Below are 17,399 nucleotides of genomic sequence, written 5' to 3'. Positions count from 1 at the left end.
TTTTTTTTATAACCATAAAACAGAGTATCTTAATGTCTCCTGGAGATCCGACAAGCACTACTCCATCGAAAATGAATATATTTGGTTCTGCAGAAAAACATAGGTACAAATTAAAAGATACTGAACTAAGCATCGCTCCAGAACTCTGTCTGCATAAGGAAAGTTAAATGCGTGTGAAAGAGGAGGGCCTTAATAACAACAGCTGTACAAATAATTTATTAGGAAAAAATAATAAAGGTTTTAGATGTGGCCCAAGAATAAAACATAATGAATTAAATCATGAAGTTAATAAAGTATCCCACTGCACTGTGCTTTTTGACCCTGCTTTTTACTCCACTCACATGTTCCTGTACTGGTAGGACAAACAACTGTCCTTTCAAACCTAATAAACAATTCTGCACTTTAATTACTTTGCCTGATGTAAATCTGGACAATGAAAATGAACATGTTCACAGTGTGCAAGCACACCACTAATATTTGAAGTAATCTATCTTTTTTTCCCACTTCTGACTTGAAGGGTAGCTGACAGACCATGCTCAACAAGCAGCAGGCAAAGAAGTGTTTGCCCAAATTTAAAAACAAAAACCAAACCAAAACACAAAACAACTCCCAAAAAATCAACCAAGAAAAAGGACGATCCAGAAGACAGTGGAGCATTCAAGAACACTCTTACTTCCGTTACTTTCAGGGAAGTCAGGCTTCTATCCTTAGAAACAACGAGGCAGACTGAAAGCAAGCTGTCTTTGCTTATTGTCTTTACAGTTCATCACGGCTAATTTCCTTTGGAACACAGAGCTTTTTTACTCCCAATGTGTAAAATTTCAGCAATTGAACTACTTTTCATATCTCTTTTATATACATACTGACGTCTGTAGCCCAGAACAAAGCTCATCAACCAATGCGTCCAGTTTTGAACAAGCCTGAATGAAGATCCTGCTTTCACTCAAAACCTCAAGCATCTTGCAATTTCTATCAAAGGGTTCGTTTTTGTAAATCTGAAAAAAAGTCTTGTCAATATTTTTGGTTTTGACAAAAAGTAAGCTAAACCTAGTGGGTTTGCCTGATCTTGATTAATTTTGGGGTTTGAACTTAAACCTCACAATGGAACTCAAAGGGTATGAACTCAAATGGACAGAAAGTGCAGGAGTTTAAGTAAGCCCTGCAAAACAGAACCAGAGAGTTTCACTTGGCTCTATTTTTCCAGCTTGGCATGTTGTAAGGCAGAAAACCCAGATGAAGAGTCTATCCCATTTTCTTCTCCAATAAACCGCTGATTTTGGTACAAAGATCAAACACCAGGCCACACTTTCTCACATACGAGAGGCATGCCAGGTGGATGGGCTGAAGGAGTGAAGACATTCCATCAGTAACCATGTGGGTGCTGTAAGACTCACTTCAGTTTCCCTGTTCGATGTTCCACTGGAAATTTGAAGCTGTTTAGGCTGTATAGCATCACCATTTTGGGTGTGGAGATACAGAGGTGAAACAAAGAATGAGGCTGATACTAGAGATAGATTTCTAAGAAAAAAATTAGATCCAAAATCTTCCTGCAGTTCAGCACCTGATCGAAATCTAGGATTTTAGTTTCACTCGCCATAGCGAGGGGGCAGCTAGCATGAGATTGAAATCAGATCTGAATTTCTTCAGTGTTCAGGTGGTTTTGGATCCAGAATTTATATTTTGGCTGCAACAACCAATACTGTTTGCAATGTGGCAGTGCCTAGAATCCCCAGGTGCTAATCAGGATACCCTTGTGCAAGATTTTTTACAAACTCCTAACAAAACAAAAAAAAAAAGGACTCTATTTCTGTTTCATCACATTCCACAATCAGCTATTCTAGCTGGCTCTAAGAGCTAACAAGATCTGTTTACAAGCTATAAATGGAGTTTTCCATTACACTCAGATTTTTTCGCATTCTTGGCAGATGATATCTAATTGGTGTTTTTTCTTTAGGGGAATTGCCACTTCAAAAAAAAAAAAAAATCAGTATAAATTTCCTAACAATGAACACCTCTTTTTTCTCACATCTTATCAACTCTAAAAACACAGAATGAAGAAGTCACTGCAGTCTCCTAAAGCTACTAGTGAAAAAAATTAAGTTGGTCAGGAATTTTTCTTTAAATTTATTTTTGCTCAAAACAAAAAAATTAATAACTCTCTTATATTTTTTTGCCTATATTTTTTCAAATTTTTTTGAGCTTTTAGAAGCTCTCGTTTTGCAGTATTTCTGTTAAAAGTTGAACTTTTTTTTAAATAAAAATACACCTCCCACAAAAAAAAAAAATCACTTGTATGTGAAAACATGTTTTGGTGGAAGGTTTTAAACAACTCTGTAAACTCTGTAAACTCCTGTGGAGTTTTAACTTCATTTATAAATGAGAAAACTGATGCAAGTGCCCAAGCAATGAAACAAGAATTGGCAAACCTGAGGATGTCACCTTCCCACCACAAGTCTTGTGGGTCTACAAGAAAACCGCCCATCCCTCAAATAAGCTAAAATCCTCTTTGTATCAGGGATGTGACACAGTGAAAGTACAATAATAACAATAACAAGCGGTACCAGCATTTACAAGGACAGTCCTGATTTTCATCAGTAGACTTCAAAGGCTTTGGCTGGCAAAGCATGCATGCACTTTCTCAAACGTTCTCCAAAAGACCACAAAGTTTTACCAAGGCAAGCAACCCCATTTGGAGAGGTGGAAATATATACTAAAAGAAAGGAAAAATGGCTCATCAAAGGTCAGCCAGCAAATTAGTGGTACAGTCCAAAACTTGCGATCTTCCGCTAGACCGTGCTGCCTCGCTCCCAATTGCACGAGAGTCAGTTCTAGCAGCACTTTCCCCAGTGTTCTCTGCACTTTCCCCAGCGTTCTCTGCCGTGCCACCTTTCACACCGCAGAGACGTGACAGTGCACCTAGGACATAAACAGCCTGAGCATTCCATTTATATTTCTGTGAGGGCCAAGTTACAGGTTAAATACTTATTTATTAAACATAGTTGCTTAAAAGATTAGGGTGTGAAAGATGGGAGGCTGCGTCCGCCTTTCTCTTCACCACTGCCACACTTCACCTCCTTCTGTGTTTTTATTAGCTGGTATTCACAATACATCAGCGACAGCTATGATGAAACCAGCGGCAGATTTCACTGCAAAGCAGCTGGGTCATTGTCCCATGGGTCTTGTTGCTTTGCTGCGTGAGATCTTAAAGTGACCATCACTATTTTGGCTCCTTTTTTAAAGAAGCTGAAAGGAAGGGCGTGAGAGAGTTAAAAGGCAAAAGAGATGGGAAGAGATAGGGAGTGGAGGGAAATGAGGACCCTGCTTGTGTACCACGTACAGAGCTACTTTGAAAAATTCTGAGGCATCTAAGTATCACAAACATGATCCCTGCTGTGGGCAGCTGTATGTGTGAGTGCTTTGCCCGGGGGTGTCAAATCAAATATCCACTACTGGTTGGTACAGTACATCACTTCCCCTTGGGGATTCAGAGTGGAAAAAGAGGAAAAAAACGGGGGGGGGGGAAGGATTAAACAAAACAAATGGAGAAAAACTTTAACAATATCTGATATTATCTTATCATATACTGTCATCATATTTATTATGAACAATGCAGGAGAGAGGAGAGGGAAAAGGAAAAGAAGAGAAAAAGCAGACAAGTTAATGCTGAGCCTTATCGGACTTACCTGGAACCGTCTCATATCTCTTGGGTTTCCTGCTGTTTTCAAACAATTCTGATTGCACTTGAGAAAAAATTTTAAGAAGAACCTGGAAAGGTAAAGAACCATGTCACTTTTATTAACCATAACAAAACACGTGTTGTTATATTCTGTTTTAAAGTATACATTGTAGTGATTTACATGACAGTGTATCGGTAGACTAGGACTGTAAGAATTTACCAAAACAGAAACAAAACAAACAAAAAACAAACCCTAGCAAACAGAGGTTAAAAAAAAAAACAAACCAGGTAAAGTACTACCAATGTGACTGTAATCCACTCTGAGCTGGGCTGCTAGCTGGTATAAGTCAACATATCTACTCCAATTTATGCCCGTTTCCTCACTGCATGTTTGACCACACCATTTTAGTCTCTTTCTTTATCTCTCCCTTGCATACAAGGTCTTTCTTTCACTGTCTGAAGGGATTTTCCGTGAAACAATACAGAAGGATAATGTTATTGTAAAAACTACAAAAACCAACAGGGCAACTCTGAGGCAGATAAGCCTTGAAACTACTTAGAATGTATTAAAAAACAGAGAAACAAATACAGCTCCCAGAAGAAGCTGATGAGATTTCATCATGACGATGTTGTTAGTTATTAAGATTTCAGTAACTAAAGCAGAGAAGCAGAACTGCCAAGAGCCCAGATTATAATCTTACATAGATTTTGAGAGAGGATAACAAAAACATAACCTGAAGTAATACATGACAGCTCACGCTGTCCAAGCAGATAAACCTATTAACATTGTACAAAGTTCTCGTGCCAATTATTTTTGCCCTGTCACATATGCCTATCTTTATGTGTTATTATTCTGTAGAGTTTAGCTTGTCATGTACACAAGTTGAACATTCAGCATGCTTGATGGGCTTACCCAACACTATGCACTAGAGCATATAGATTTTACAGTTTAGAAATATTAGGCAGGCATTTTTCTATAAGCTTTTCCACAAAATTGTGTGTCAAATCCAGGGAGGAGAGGATTCATCTCTTCGTTGTCTGATGAAATTTGTGAATTTCAGAGGTAAAGAAACTACATGAAAAATCAGTTGTTGGATTAAAAACAAAACAAACGTCTTCAAAATTCAGACCTAACAGGCAAGAAATTTTTTTGGCATCCTCTATCACAAGTGAAAATATTTTCTGTGATTCTTTTCATTTCCATTTGTCGGACAAAATGGGTTTAACTGCAACCATTAAAATAAAAAAAAAAAAAATCAAAGACTTTAAGATAGATTTAGAAGGAAAAAGACTCAGATATAAGAAAAAATAAATAGTTGAGGAATTGATTTAGAATACAAAGAACAATTTATTTATTTATTTCTCTTGCTGAGTGCTTTCCTTAAAAAAAAAAATCCGCTTTTGCAGTAAGTTAAAGTCCCAGGTGAGCCAGGCCTATTTCCCTTTCTGTTACTATGACAACGATTTTTTACCGCAGTCCCTAAGTCCCTTCAGAACTCACACATTCATGCCTTGAATTAGAACTTTAAAGGAGAAAGATGTATATTTCCTAGGGTTTACCAACAACAACCACCAAAGTAGTCCTAACGCAAGACAATAAAGCAGAAATCCACTCTCCCTTGTTATTGCTACTTTCTTTGCACCACTTACATCACAGTATTTCTCTTCCGTCTGCCCCAAACATACAAAGAAATATCGAAGGATCTGATCTATTTATATGTTGCTTGAACAAACAAAACCCTTCAAAAACCTCATGACAACTGAACCCACCAAAAAGACCCAGATAACGTTATATACAATGACTGTTGCAAAATACATCCTTCCAGCGAGCTTTTTAAATTAAAATGTTCCTTTTTTTCCTTAAATCTCTCACAAACATTTTAAAAATACCTAAAATACTTATTTTCTCTGTGTGGGACTGTTATTTTTATCTCCATCGTTCCTTCTCATTTACGACCTAAAGAGCTCACTGGTTCTTCCTGTGGCACAGATGAGGGTGAAAGTACAGCGTCCTGCTGCGGTCTCTCTTCACGGTGGCATCCAGGTTCAGCAGGAGAGATACGTCGGTGCTCGACTGTCAGAGGGCAACTTCTGTGAACAGAGCCCTGGTCACCTCCTCGTATTCTGAACCAAAAATCCTACAGAACTTCATGCCTCAGGAACAGCACTGAGTGCATATATTCTATCAAGTAAGTCTTATTGACTCCTCATGCTAAAACCTGTGACCTCTTTTATTTGAATATTCAGTAAGCAAGATTTTATCTGTAAGAATGTTTTCAAAAGGAAAAATGCTATGCATGCCGACACACTCAAAGATTCACAGGAGAATTTGAGCCAGAAATGTTACTCACAAACACTCCTTTTTATCCTGCCCTCTTCTTACAGATATAAAAAAATACTTGCAGATACATAAACAGCTTATGTTACTGAGATCTACCTATGGAAGGAAAAACTGCAGAACGGAACCAAACTCTATAATGAAACCAAGGCAAGTAACTTTTACAATGGGCCGCTAGCTAACTGATTATTTTGGAGGAGAACTACAAACAAAAATCCACAAGAAGTTATTTTCAAGGAAAAACAAAAGATCAAATTAATTGGGAAAATGTCCAGTTTCCTTTTTAAATTTTTTAAATGCTTGCCCCCCATTCATCTAGATAAGAGAAATGCTTAACACAAACTAAAGGAGAAAGAAAATCAGAGCAAAAAAAGGTGTCTGTAAGAGACCTTGCTCTGTCAGCTGAGCTAACTTTGGAAAGAGCTAAGATACTGCGGTAACGTGTGTTACACAAACCCCTAAAAGGCAGCTACAAAAAGGTAAAAAATCTAAATGCATGTTTAACAGTACCCGTGACTGAACTCTGCAACATTGCATGGCAATGAACTAAATTCATATTTTCTGCTAAACTTCTCCAGAAAATTGGGGTTCAGATCCTCAGCAAACATAAATCAGCAGCGTATGTGAAAATTAACTTGGATTTCAATTAGATCTGTGCTGATTCATACGAACAGATGTATAGTCCATTAAGAATACACAGAAAACAAAACTCTCCTTTCTCTCCAAGCCGTCTGCCTCCTAGAAGACGCAGAGCATTCTCATCCCTCACTGACTGCTTTGCAGTAAACACCATTCAGCATGCATACGCACTGAGCTTAAGGGTATTTAGCCAGGATATTTAACGAACAGCAATTTTGGGAGTCCCACTTGAGACAACTTAGGGGTGCCCACTTTCTGGAATTGCTGAGCACCAGTGCTGCTGAAAATTGTGCACCTTTAAGATATCACAAATCGGGCATCAGTAATTCCTCACCTCACTTTTGGAAGTGCTGGCCTTGGGCTTTAGTACTTAAACGTTGTGGCAGTATTCCTATATATTGCCTGTGCTAAGACGTTTGTAGTTTCTTTGGAGCTCACTGGATATGCTGCACTAAGACAGTTATCCCTCCCGTCACCCCAGATTTACATTCAGTTTTATTTAGATGCACACACAAGCATTTTTATCTTTCCTCTAGTTGAACCATGTCTCTCTTTTTCTCCTTTCAGAGTTTCTCCAGTCAAGTTTTAGCTGCAACTGGGCATCTGCATGAAGTATTTGGTAGGTTGTTATATATACATATATATTTTAAGCAGTTGCATCTGGGAAAGACATTAATATTTATTGCAGCATTAGAATAAAAATGACTTGGGGGGAGCAAAGAGGAGGGAAGGTTTAGCACTAAATGAAGCTGATTTAGGGTAACAGGAGAATTGCAGAAAGGCTTTATTAATTTTTTTAAATGAGAACCTTTAGCCAGTTTTGGGCCTTAACCTATACATATATCAAAAAATAAAAACCAGAATTTAAAAAAAATTAGCTCATTTTCATGTTTCTTAGCTGGCCTTTGTTCCTTCCTAAGGACAGCATTAGCTATGAGTTTAGCAGATAACTTTGATTCCAGCCAAGCAGAGAGAGCATGGCCCAGTCATCTCATAGATCAACATCTAAGGGCGCTAGGGGAAAACCTAAATACTTTCGAATGACTACCACTAAAAATTCTGGCATTGCTATAGAAAACCTGACTAACTTAATGCATAGACATAAAATTAATTAAGATATAACTACAGACTTATCCCTTTTTTCCTATTGTCTCTCTCACATAGTCGAGCATTCTCTCTACAGACTGATACACTTGCAGAGGTCTCCAAAATGCCACCTTAAATATAACTCCCTCTTTTAGGATTTACAGGGAGCTATTTTGAAAGTTACTGCTCCTCCTACTGGGAGTTGCCATCATGCTGAGGAGTTAGGTTGATGAATCATTTAAGTGCCCCTTTTTCACTTCAGTACAAAGGCAGCTGTGTTATCTCAACTATTTTTCAGCAATACTATGAGCAATCCTATCTGACTTTGTGGGAAAGCAGACCAGGAGCACTCATACAATCCATAAGGCAGTTGAGAGGAGGCCGAACAAATTCCCCTGCAGAAGGTTGTCAATGGACAGTGAGAAAGGGTAAGGGCAAAGTAGGTAAGGTCTTGCACCTCTCAGGCTCTTTCCAAAGCAATTGCTGATCCACACTCCCACCTCGTCTATGTATGCCTATATTATTAGGTTCTGTACCTACCTGAGGCAACTTAAAAACGTGGCTAGAACTAGAAAGCATGTTCCACACCTTTGAGAATGTTTATCCTCCATCTTGGATGACTGAGAAGAACCTTAATCAAATCCTGTTGGAGTCAGAAAAAAAAAAAAAAAATCTTTCTTGTGACTTCAACAGGACTAGACAGAAGCCCTGAAGAGCAGTCCCACATGCAACAGAAGGTGTAGTTTAAAAAAAAAAAAAAAAAAATCCATTAATGTTATTTTAAAATCCTGCCACAAGACCTGGGACTGATTAGTCTCACCACATGGAACCACAGAAATAGATAATATGCTTTGCGCTTTTATAGCACCATTCTATGGGACTTAAACTTCAATTAATTCTGCCTCACAAAACCCCTCTGCAGCAGGTGGTGTAACTCACCATTTCACAGGCAAAGATGCCAGGGCCTGGAAACTGGGAGAGAATTGCTCCCCATCACATCGTAGGTCTGCCGCAGAGCTGGGACTAGAACTCGGATCTCCTGACTCCTGGTTCTACATCTTAACTAACCTTCCTATCCACCTTCTGTGTTTTCTTAAAATACAGGTACAGAATCAAGAGACAACATTTTTTTTATCTTGTGAGCAGCCTCTGGATACACTTCAAAAATATCCCTTGTAAAGCAAATACTGAGACAATCCTGTCTTGTTTGGGTTACTGGAGAATTTGGATTCATGGCCTCAGTCATTTTTTGGCATGAGAACATGCCTACCATCTAGTAAGATTATGTTTATCAGCAAATCCTATGATGCTACAATCTAATGAGAATATAAAGACAAGGTGGCATTCTGCTTAAATAATTAAAGTGCTTCCAAAAAGTCACAAAGTGAACAAAATAAAAACTAGAAGCTGTTATTATGAGTATCTTTGCTCCAGTTAAACAATGTTAAGATTAAATATATTATGAATTGAAAAACTATCATTACAGGGAGGGCCTGACTCCAGCTCCATCAAAGCTAGGAAATTCTGAGATCAGGGTCTCCCATCCTCCCCTCGACTCACCCATGTGTGTCTTGGCATTGCAAACTCTGAGATAAGTGTGACAAGTAACCCTACCCGATGCCCCAACAGGACAAAGTAGAAGGCTTTACTTGAAATTTCTTCCTTTCAAAGGGACTAGGTCAGATTTTGCACATACATTTGAAGGTCAGTATTTAAAATCAATTAATTGCATATATTTGATATCATCATCTTGATTTTAATTAATAACACAGTAGAATACTTCTTTATAATCTGAATATTTATCTCTGGAGTAATTTCGTTCTATTATGTCAGTGTGTATTACTAGGGAGCTGATGAGAAAATTTCCTACTCTTTTCCAGCAGTTATAGTCAATGTGGGATCAGGCATTGCACACAGGCATTCTAAATGAACATACACCTTATACTGTGTGAGAAATGACTGAGGTTATTACAATAATCCAGATACTCCACAAACAGCAGCTAATTAATCTTCACAAAACTCCTGTGCATAAAGTGTGAACCCAGTTTAACAAATGTGAAAACCAACATATGTAGGTCAAAAGACTTTTCTGAGTTTGTCAGAGATTTACTGTGAGAGAAGGGTGCAGGAGTCAGATGATAGGAGGTCCCAAGCCTAGGCCAGAAGAGGAGTTGGCTGTTCCTTTGTCACTTGTTTTTTAATAGAAAGACTCTCATTGCACCAAAAACCACACGTGAACGTTATGCCTGCTACTGCTGCCCCCAACCACCTCCTCATTTCCTGATGGGAAAAACGAAAAACACTTCTCTACCCTCTTGCCTTAATTCAAAGTAATTTCTTCAGTTATGGGACCACCAATCTGGTTAGACTTTTCTTCAGCTCCACACTTTTGCATGCAGAGGACAACCAGACTATGCAACAGAATTCCTCAGCCTTCAGTGAGAGGTGAGATAGGTGCATGCAAACCTAAGAGAGATGGAGTAAGTGATCCTTTGAGGTCCCTTCCTCATAAATTTCTATGATTCTTATTTTTACACTTCCATCTATACTTTCTGCCACATACAGCCCCTTACATTGCCATTACACCTTTCTCCTCATCTCACCTCTTTGTCTCTCAGCTTCTAGGGACTGATCCTCACCTCTTTCTACAGGAACTTCTTCCTGTGCTCTACATTTCTTTTCCAGCTTTGAAATAGATGCTTGCCAAGGCAAAGTCCGCTTCTACAGCGATCTAAAGAGTACAGTTCAGGAGTAACTGCACTGATGTTAGCAGAATTGTAATGGCAAAAGTGAAGCTGGCTTCAAAATGTGAGGCTTTTGTGTATTTGTACTTGTATTATTAAATTAAGGTGGTTTGGACCAATAGCTACAGGACAAAAAGATCCTTTGCACTGAGGAAAGCCCAGATCAGAAGTTTTCTGTTTAGGCCCATCTTTATTATTAAATTAATATTTAATCAATCAATAACAGCATGCTCATTCCAAGATGGTCGCAATGCAAAGCATATGAAGACATGCAGATCAGATAAATGTAATAGAAAACAGGTGGAATTAGTGCTTTTATTTTTAAAAAGGAGAAAAGCTCAGAAAGGAGTTTAAAATGCCACAAGGCATTGTATCCCTCAAATAAATTAGAAACATCAGATAATTTTAAGTATCAAAACAATTCAGTTTTCCAAGGCTAACAGTCCAATGTCATTTACCAACATCTACTCTTTAACATCCTGTTTTCTTTGTCCCACACTTAGTCAATCACTCCAAATTAGATTTTAAGTTTCAAGTTTATGTGGGAACATTATTTAGGGCCTCTTTTTCTGTGCCTAGTATTCAGACCTGAAAAGCTACCTGGAAACACCATGGAAAGGCAGAAGACTATTAGTAGTAAGTGTCTGATTTGTAGTGTCTCTGGCCCCTTGCAACACTGAGCTCAGAGAAGCTAACACTAGAGATGGATGTGAAAATGGAACAAAAAAAGGTTCTTGGTTCAGCTAAGGTAGGCCAACAGATCAGATTACCTTAAAAGTCAACCTTAAAATTACGGGATGGCAGTACCCATCTTAAAATTGCTTCTAATTAGGACCTGTTTGTCATGCCAAGAGCTTCCAGTCACACTTGAGTAAGTAACACTCTATGCAATGTATTAAAGAAGATGCAGGATGAAAGTACTGGTATCCTGTATTTCAGATGTATCAAGAAAGAATATTGCACCTTGAGCCCACAGCAACGGTTGGACTTCAATTCATGCCCAACTCCCAGTCTCATGCTGTAACCAAGAACAACTCCTCCTCGAATATCGCATCCCATCTGCAGCCTAGAACATTGTACTTCTCTCTGCCCTGTATCTAGTGGCTTTTTTTTTAAGAGCTTAGTTTACAGACTAGTAGTAACTGAATGGAAACCTGCAATGTGTCATCCAAGCCCAAAACATGCCAGTAAACTTGGTATTTATATTCTGTACATTTTCCACCTTCTGCACAATTCTAAAGTAGATTCTGTTCCACTCTTTCTGAGCAGCAGCAGGCACACACATCCACAACTGCAATTCACACTCATTTGGTAAATGCTTATTCTGTCTTGCAAAGTGATCCCATTTTCAAGAAACAAGGGTTGGGGGAGAGTGCAGTGCCGGTTATACAGACAGTCATTTCTCGGTGCTGAATGCAGTTATTTGGCATGGCCACATTTGCTAGGAAAAAAAGTCTCCAAGGAAAACCTCCTTGTTTGTGCACTCTGATGAAAACCTGACACCATTAATGAAAATAATAATTGAACTCTATGGGTTCAAATTGAAAATGAAACACAACACTAACAGCGTGTTTGTAATTGCAATTGTTCTCCAAAAAGTCTTTGGAGGACTCTTTGCAATCTGAGCAGTTTCCCTTTTCCTTTGGGTTTTCCTCCTTCCTCCCACACCAAAACTTTCCAGTAACTTACAAGACAATGGCTAAAAGCTTATTTATACTGTAAGATCCATATTATTCATGCCATTTGGCATGCGACCAAATGCCATAGCATAATCAAAAGTCAATAGGCAGGGAGGTAATAGAGTAGAGGATTGGGCTGACGGGCTGTTGAAAGGGACGTTCAGATAACATTCCCTAGTTTATTACAGTATCTACGGGCTCCAACTGTGCTAAGCACTGCACAGTCACGTTGTGAAATTGTTATTGGAGAAAAGATACACAAAGGACAGGAGGAAAGAATGTCTTTTATACTCATTTCACTGATGGGGAAGTCAAGGCACCTAGAAATTAAGTGACTTACCCCATAGCACAGATCAAGTTGCTCTTCCAGCCAAGAACCATGTACCATTCCTGCAAGCCCATGTTTGTGATTTTACTGGTACTTTTTAACAGCGACAAAAATTTCATAAAGCTCATTGCCTCAGAACATAATACCGAGCAGGATTTTGAAAACATGGCCAAATTCTTCTTCATTCCACTTATGTCAGCCTCAGCAGTACACACATGGTTTGGTGCTGGACTATATCGCACAACCATAGGCCTGATGATGCTCTGCAATACTGGATGAATCTATTCGTTCTTTGGTATTGCTTTGTCCTGATAGCTCTACACAGGTGCAAATTTCACTCAAGTTCTACTTTGGACCCCAGAAGAGGCTTACATAGGTGTTACACGAGCACAGAATCTGATCCCCACCCATTTTTTTCCATACCCAGAGAAATCTATGATTCCTTTATCTTTTGACTCTTCTATCCTCTTACCCCATGGCTCTCAAAAAAATGTCTATTGAGCCATGCTAGGCTGAACAGTGATCACCAATTACACCAACAGCCTTTTTGCTGCTGCTGGGTCTGCTGGTTTTTACTATTTCTGCCAGATGGCAGAGGCGAGCGCATAAAAACTCTCTACCCTGCAGTTAATGCAGAACTTGGTAATAACTTTCCGGTGACTCCAAGAGATCAGAAAGTTGCACTGATGCGAATGTTAGAGGCAGACACAAGGTTAGGCACCTATTTTACACCTGCCAGAGTGGATATCACTCAGCTGAAAGCTCTCACTCATTTATGAAGGCAAGAGTATTGCCTGTCCCTAAACTGTTTCTGTATCGAATAAACATGCATTCATTTGCTAAAGAGGCAAATTTACATCCCAGCAACTTGGGTCCATCCACATTTTGCCTCCTCCCTTTTCTGAGATCTATTCAGTCAGTAGATTTGCACCTATTGTACTTCTGGGTCTAGTCACAGATGACCTTGAATCTGAACATTGGTGTAACATTATATTCCTATGACAGATTTATAGATTGGCAGATAGGGGTGCATTCAGTGCATTCCTTCCCTAAGACAGGACAGCATCCAATGTTTGTTAGCATCATTAAACTAAAACTGACTTTTCACCTGCTCCCATACCATATGCAGCTGCAAATTTTTAAATTAAACTATGAAGCCATGCATAAATTTACATATATTACAGACTAGCCTCTCCATTTAACATGCAAATGTACTCCAATGTTTCAGAACACCTTCTGTCGCTAATTAATTTGCTGAATTATAATTAGACTAATCCTGCATAATTAATAAGCACAGATTTTTTTTTAATTTCTAAGCAGCTTGATGAGATCATTCACTTCCTTCTATAAACTGCTAAGTAACTGTTAAAAAAAATCTGGAAAGAACATATGTGAAAAGGTATGTTTGATGTCGCATACAAATTTAAACTAGCGGGCAAGCTTCAAGAAAGTCAAGATTAATATGGGTATATGGCTGAAGCAAAGAGACTGTCGGCGCATTATTTTCAGGGGCAAGGACCAAGATTTCCCATGTCTATTTTATTCCTTTTGCTTTCACCCATTGGACCTTCCAAGATCATAGACTGAGACAGAAAAGGATTACAGAACCGTGTGTAGTATTAGGAGATGTTATGATATTAACACACCGTTGTCTATCAAAACACTCTCCCTGTACATGCTGTGTGTGGATAAGCTCCTTTGATGGTATTTGGAATTGTTTTCATTTCAGCTGCCAAAACCAACGGAGATCATTCTAGTGAAACAATTAAGTGCTATTAGCACTGGATTCATTCTCTAATGATTAAAATGAAGGGTCTTGCTTTAATGTTGAAGAGCTTGGATTCAGAGAAATATGCATGCCATTACATTTTTTTTAAATGTGCACAGTGTTACAGGCCGTATACTAGGGACTCTACTCCTGATGCACAAAGCAACCCTTGTGCATAGAACAGCCAAGTACTAAGATCTCACCCAGCAATTTAATTGTGCAGAGAAAGAGGGAAAAAGCATCCAAAATATCACAGGATATTTTGCAAACAAGAATGCAAGCAATAATATGAGTGTATTGTATTTATAAACATATACACGCTTTGTCTGTAATCTCCTTTACTAACTACTGTATTTATTTATATACTTTTTGATGTATATTTCAGCTCTTTTGCTAACATCCTTGTTTAGTCTTCACTTCAATCTTTCTCAAATGCAGCACTCACCAACATCACTGAGTGTTTACTTCAATTGTGAGTAAGCAAAATCTGAAGCGAGACCTCACGACTCAACCCAAACAAAGGAAGCAAGAAGAAAAAAAATGAATTCCTATACTTGGAGATTGCTGAACCACTTAAAGCCTTCAAGTGTGGCTTGTCTACTACAAATGATATACATAAAATACTTATCAGACACTTCTGCCTGAAGTCTCCATTGTTTTTTTATTAATTTGGACAAGTACCCTTCTTCAGATAAATTTCTCTTTTAAATTGACTTGGGTTCTGCATATCCATGCATAAACAGAAAACGTGAAAGGGACCCAGCTTGCACAGGACAAGTTCTTGGCACTGTGTGCCAACCAAGCTGCTTTCTAGTATTTGCTACTGGACAGTCAATGGGAAATCACTTTTTTTAAAAAGAAAGCAAAACCAACAACTTTTTTGCCCAAGGAAGATTGGAAATCATCCTGCTGTGCTTTAACTCGTTGTAGACCTCCTCAGAAAAGATAGGTGCTTGTGAATGGCACGTGTTTAACAAAGACCTCCCTTTAGGAGAAGAAACACCGTCTTGAAATTAAAAACAGAGAAGAATTGTACACTTGGAATCCCAACCACTCACGAAGCATAGCAATACCAGGAGACCTATTTGTTGTGGCAGATTACCATGGGACTAGAGGACTCCAAACACTGAATAGCTTCTCTAACAATTCTGTGGTATATATCTGTAGACAGCCCCAATATACATTGTTTTCCTAATAGCCACTGAACAGATCACCGGATGACAAGGGAAGCTAAAGTGAAAGAAAATGAGTAATGTAAACAGAAAACATCTTTCTGTCTCATACATCTCCATTTCTTATCTTCCCATACCCCAGATCAGCAGACAGAAAAGATGTAATGAGTTAAAAAAAAAAATACAGGATTTGGTCTGTGTTTTTCACTCCTCATTTCTGCCTGCACCTCATTTTAAACCATGGATGAATTGGCCCAAAGATATATAGGTCACATGGCTGAGGCAGAAATAGAATCCGTATCTCCAGAGCCACAGTGCTGGATACATGAGCAAGTCACTGAAATTCTTTAAAGCTATTCTTTTTTTGTCAGAATAAGATATTTTGCAGTCACAGCATATGACCAAAACCAAATGTCAGCATCCACATCTTTCAGAAGATTTCTGATGTCCAGGGCTTCCTACCATTTCCCAGTTCTTTGACCATGGAATTTGCCACAGCTGATATGCTTTTCCATTTTGTTATTGTTTCAACTCCTGAAAAAAGCTCGTGTGTGTGTGTGCACATATGCCTATGTAGAAAGAAGTAATTTTGCTTTAAAGAGAAAAATTCTGAACTCTGAAACCCACCTTTTTCTATGTTTTAGCATATACCTCAGAAATCAACTAATTTTCCAAAGGAAAAGAGTTACTATTTTAGACATATATGCACCATCTTGTATTTATGAGGAATATGAAAATTTCTAGAGTGCAGTAAATAAATTAATACATTTAAAGTGATTCCACCTTTCACTGCAAACATTTCATTCATCTCTGCTTACTAGCCTCCAAATTTAATTAACCTTTTCAGTACCCTTTGATGTAGCACATAGGTGCCAGAGGCTAAAAAAGCAGCAGTATTTTGGGGTAGGAACTCATATCAGATGAGAGAATACCAGTATGAACTCTGTTAACTGGCAGTAGATGAGCCTCGCACAAGACGGCAGTTTAATTTGAAGAAACACCGCACCGTTGATATGCCTTTTCAGGACCTTAATATGGGGCCGCAGTGAAAGGGCAGGGTGGTGGTGGCGGGCAGAACAGGGGCAAATCTACTTCCCTTCACTTGAGTATCTCTGTTGGGGTTGACATTCAAGGGAACTTGACTTTGCCCGTTTTGACACCTCAGTTATTTCAGGGCAACTGTCTTACCCTAAGAAGTTATGATGATTATAAAGATACACAGCAAAATAAGAGATGTTTTCAGTGGGCTCAGTATGAGGCCCTTTGGAAATAACACTGTACTAAGTCATGCTGTACTAAGCTGCACATCTCCAGAATCCAGCGGGTCCAAAACACTGGCATGCAATTTCTCTGGGCTCACGATTCAAAACTGTGACTATACACCCACACCCCACACACTAGCTCAAAGCCTAGGCTTCACGCAAAAAGAGCCAACTTGGTGCAACTACACACAGCATCAAGTCTCAGCATTCAAAAGAAGCCTGGATTTTCATGAAATAGGTCATGAAAACCATGCTCTTTTAAAGTGTCTTAGATTGGGCACCCAGAAATCAAGACGAGGTAAAATCCAAACACTCGGGCAATCAGTTTGCTATACACTCATGGCTGCAGCAAGTTATCTTGCCTCTGGCAAATACTTCATGCTACAGGAGAAATTGCTTCTCTTCACTCCATCCCTCCCTCTCTCACACGTGTGCACACACACACACCTCAAGTTGACTGTGCAGTGATGTTAACAGGAGAGGAAAATGAGGAAAATGCTTCCTGACCTTTCCAGTGATCAATTTACACCCTGAAGCACGAGATTGGTTTCATTTTAGCGTGTATATGTAATACCTATTCCCACATCACTTTAGACAATGCAAAATTTGCCATTCACTTGAACGGGTGCACATGTTCAGATCTGGTTTTAGCAGCGGCCTCCTTCAAGACACCTATCTGGTAAGTGAGCCACTCCTTCAGCACAGCG

The 17,399-nt window shown here is 38.9% G+C and overlaps 1 protein-coding gene across 8 annotated transcripts in view; it reads right to left on the bottom strand.

Annotated features, from left to right (window-relative positions):
- EBF2 (EBF transcription factor 2) overlaps nt 1–17,399 on the bottom strand; it is a 142,619-nt gene that overhangs the window by 32,088 nt on the left and 93,132 nt on the right. For all 8 annotated transcript variants that reach the window (XM_059831577.1, XM_059831582.1, XM_059831575.1 and 5 more), the window contains one exon: nt 3,684–3,765. In XM_059831577.1, coding sequence (XP_059687560.1) covers nt 3,684–3,765 — 82 coding nt within the window. The remainder of the gene's footprint in view (nt 1–3,683; nt 3,766–17,399) is intronic.

Source organism: Gavia stellata, chromosome 31, assembly GCF_030936135.1.
Source record: "Gavia stellata isolate bGavSte3 chromosome 31, bGavSte3.hap2, whole genome shotgun sequence".
Classification (NCBI taxonomy): Eukaryota; Metazoa; Chordata; class Aves; order Gaviiformes; family Gaviidae; genus Gavia; species Gavia stellata.
This window is presented reverse-complemented; position numbering and strand designations above follow the sequence as displayed.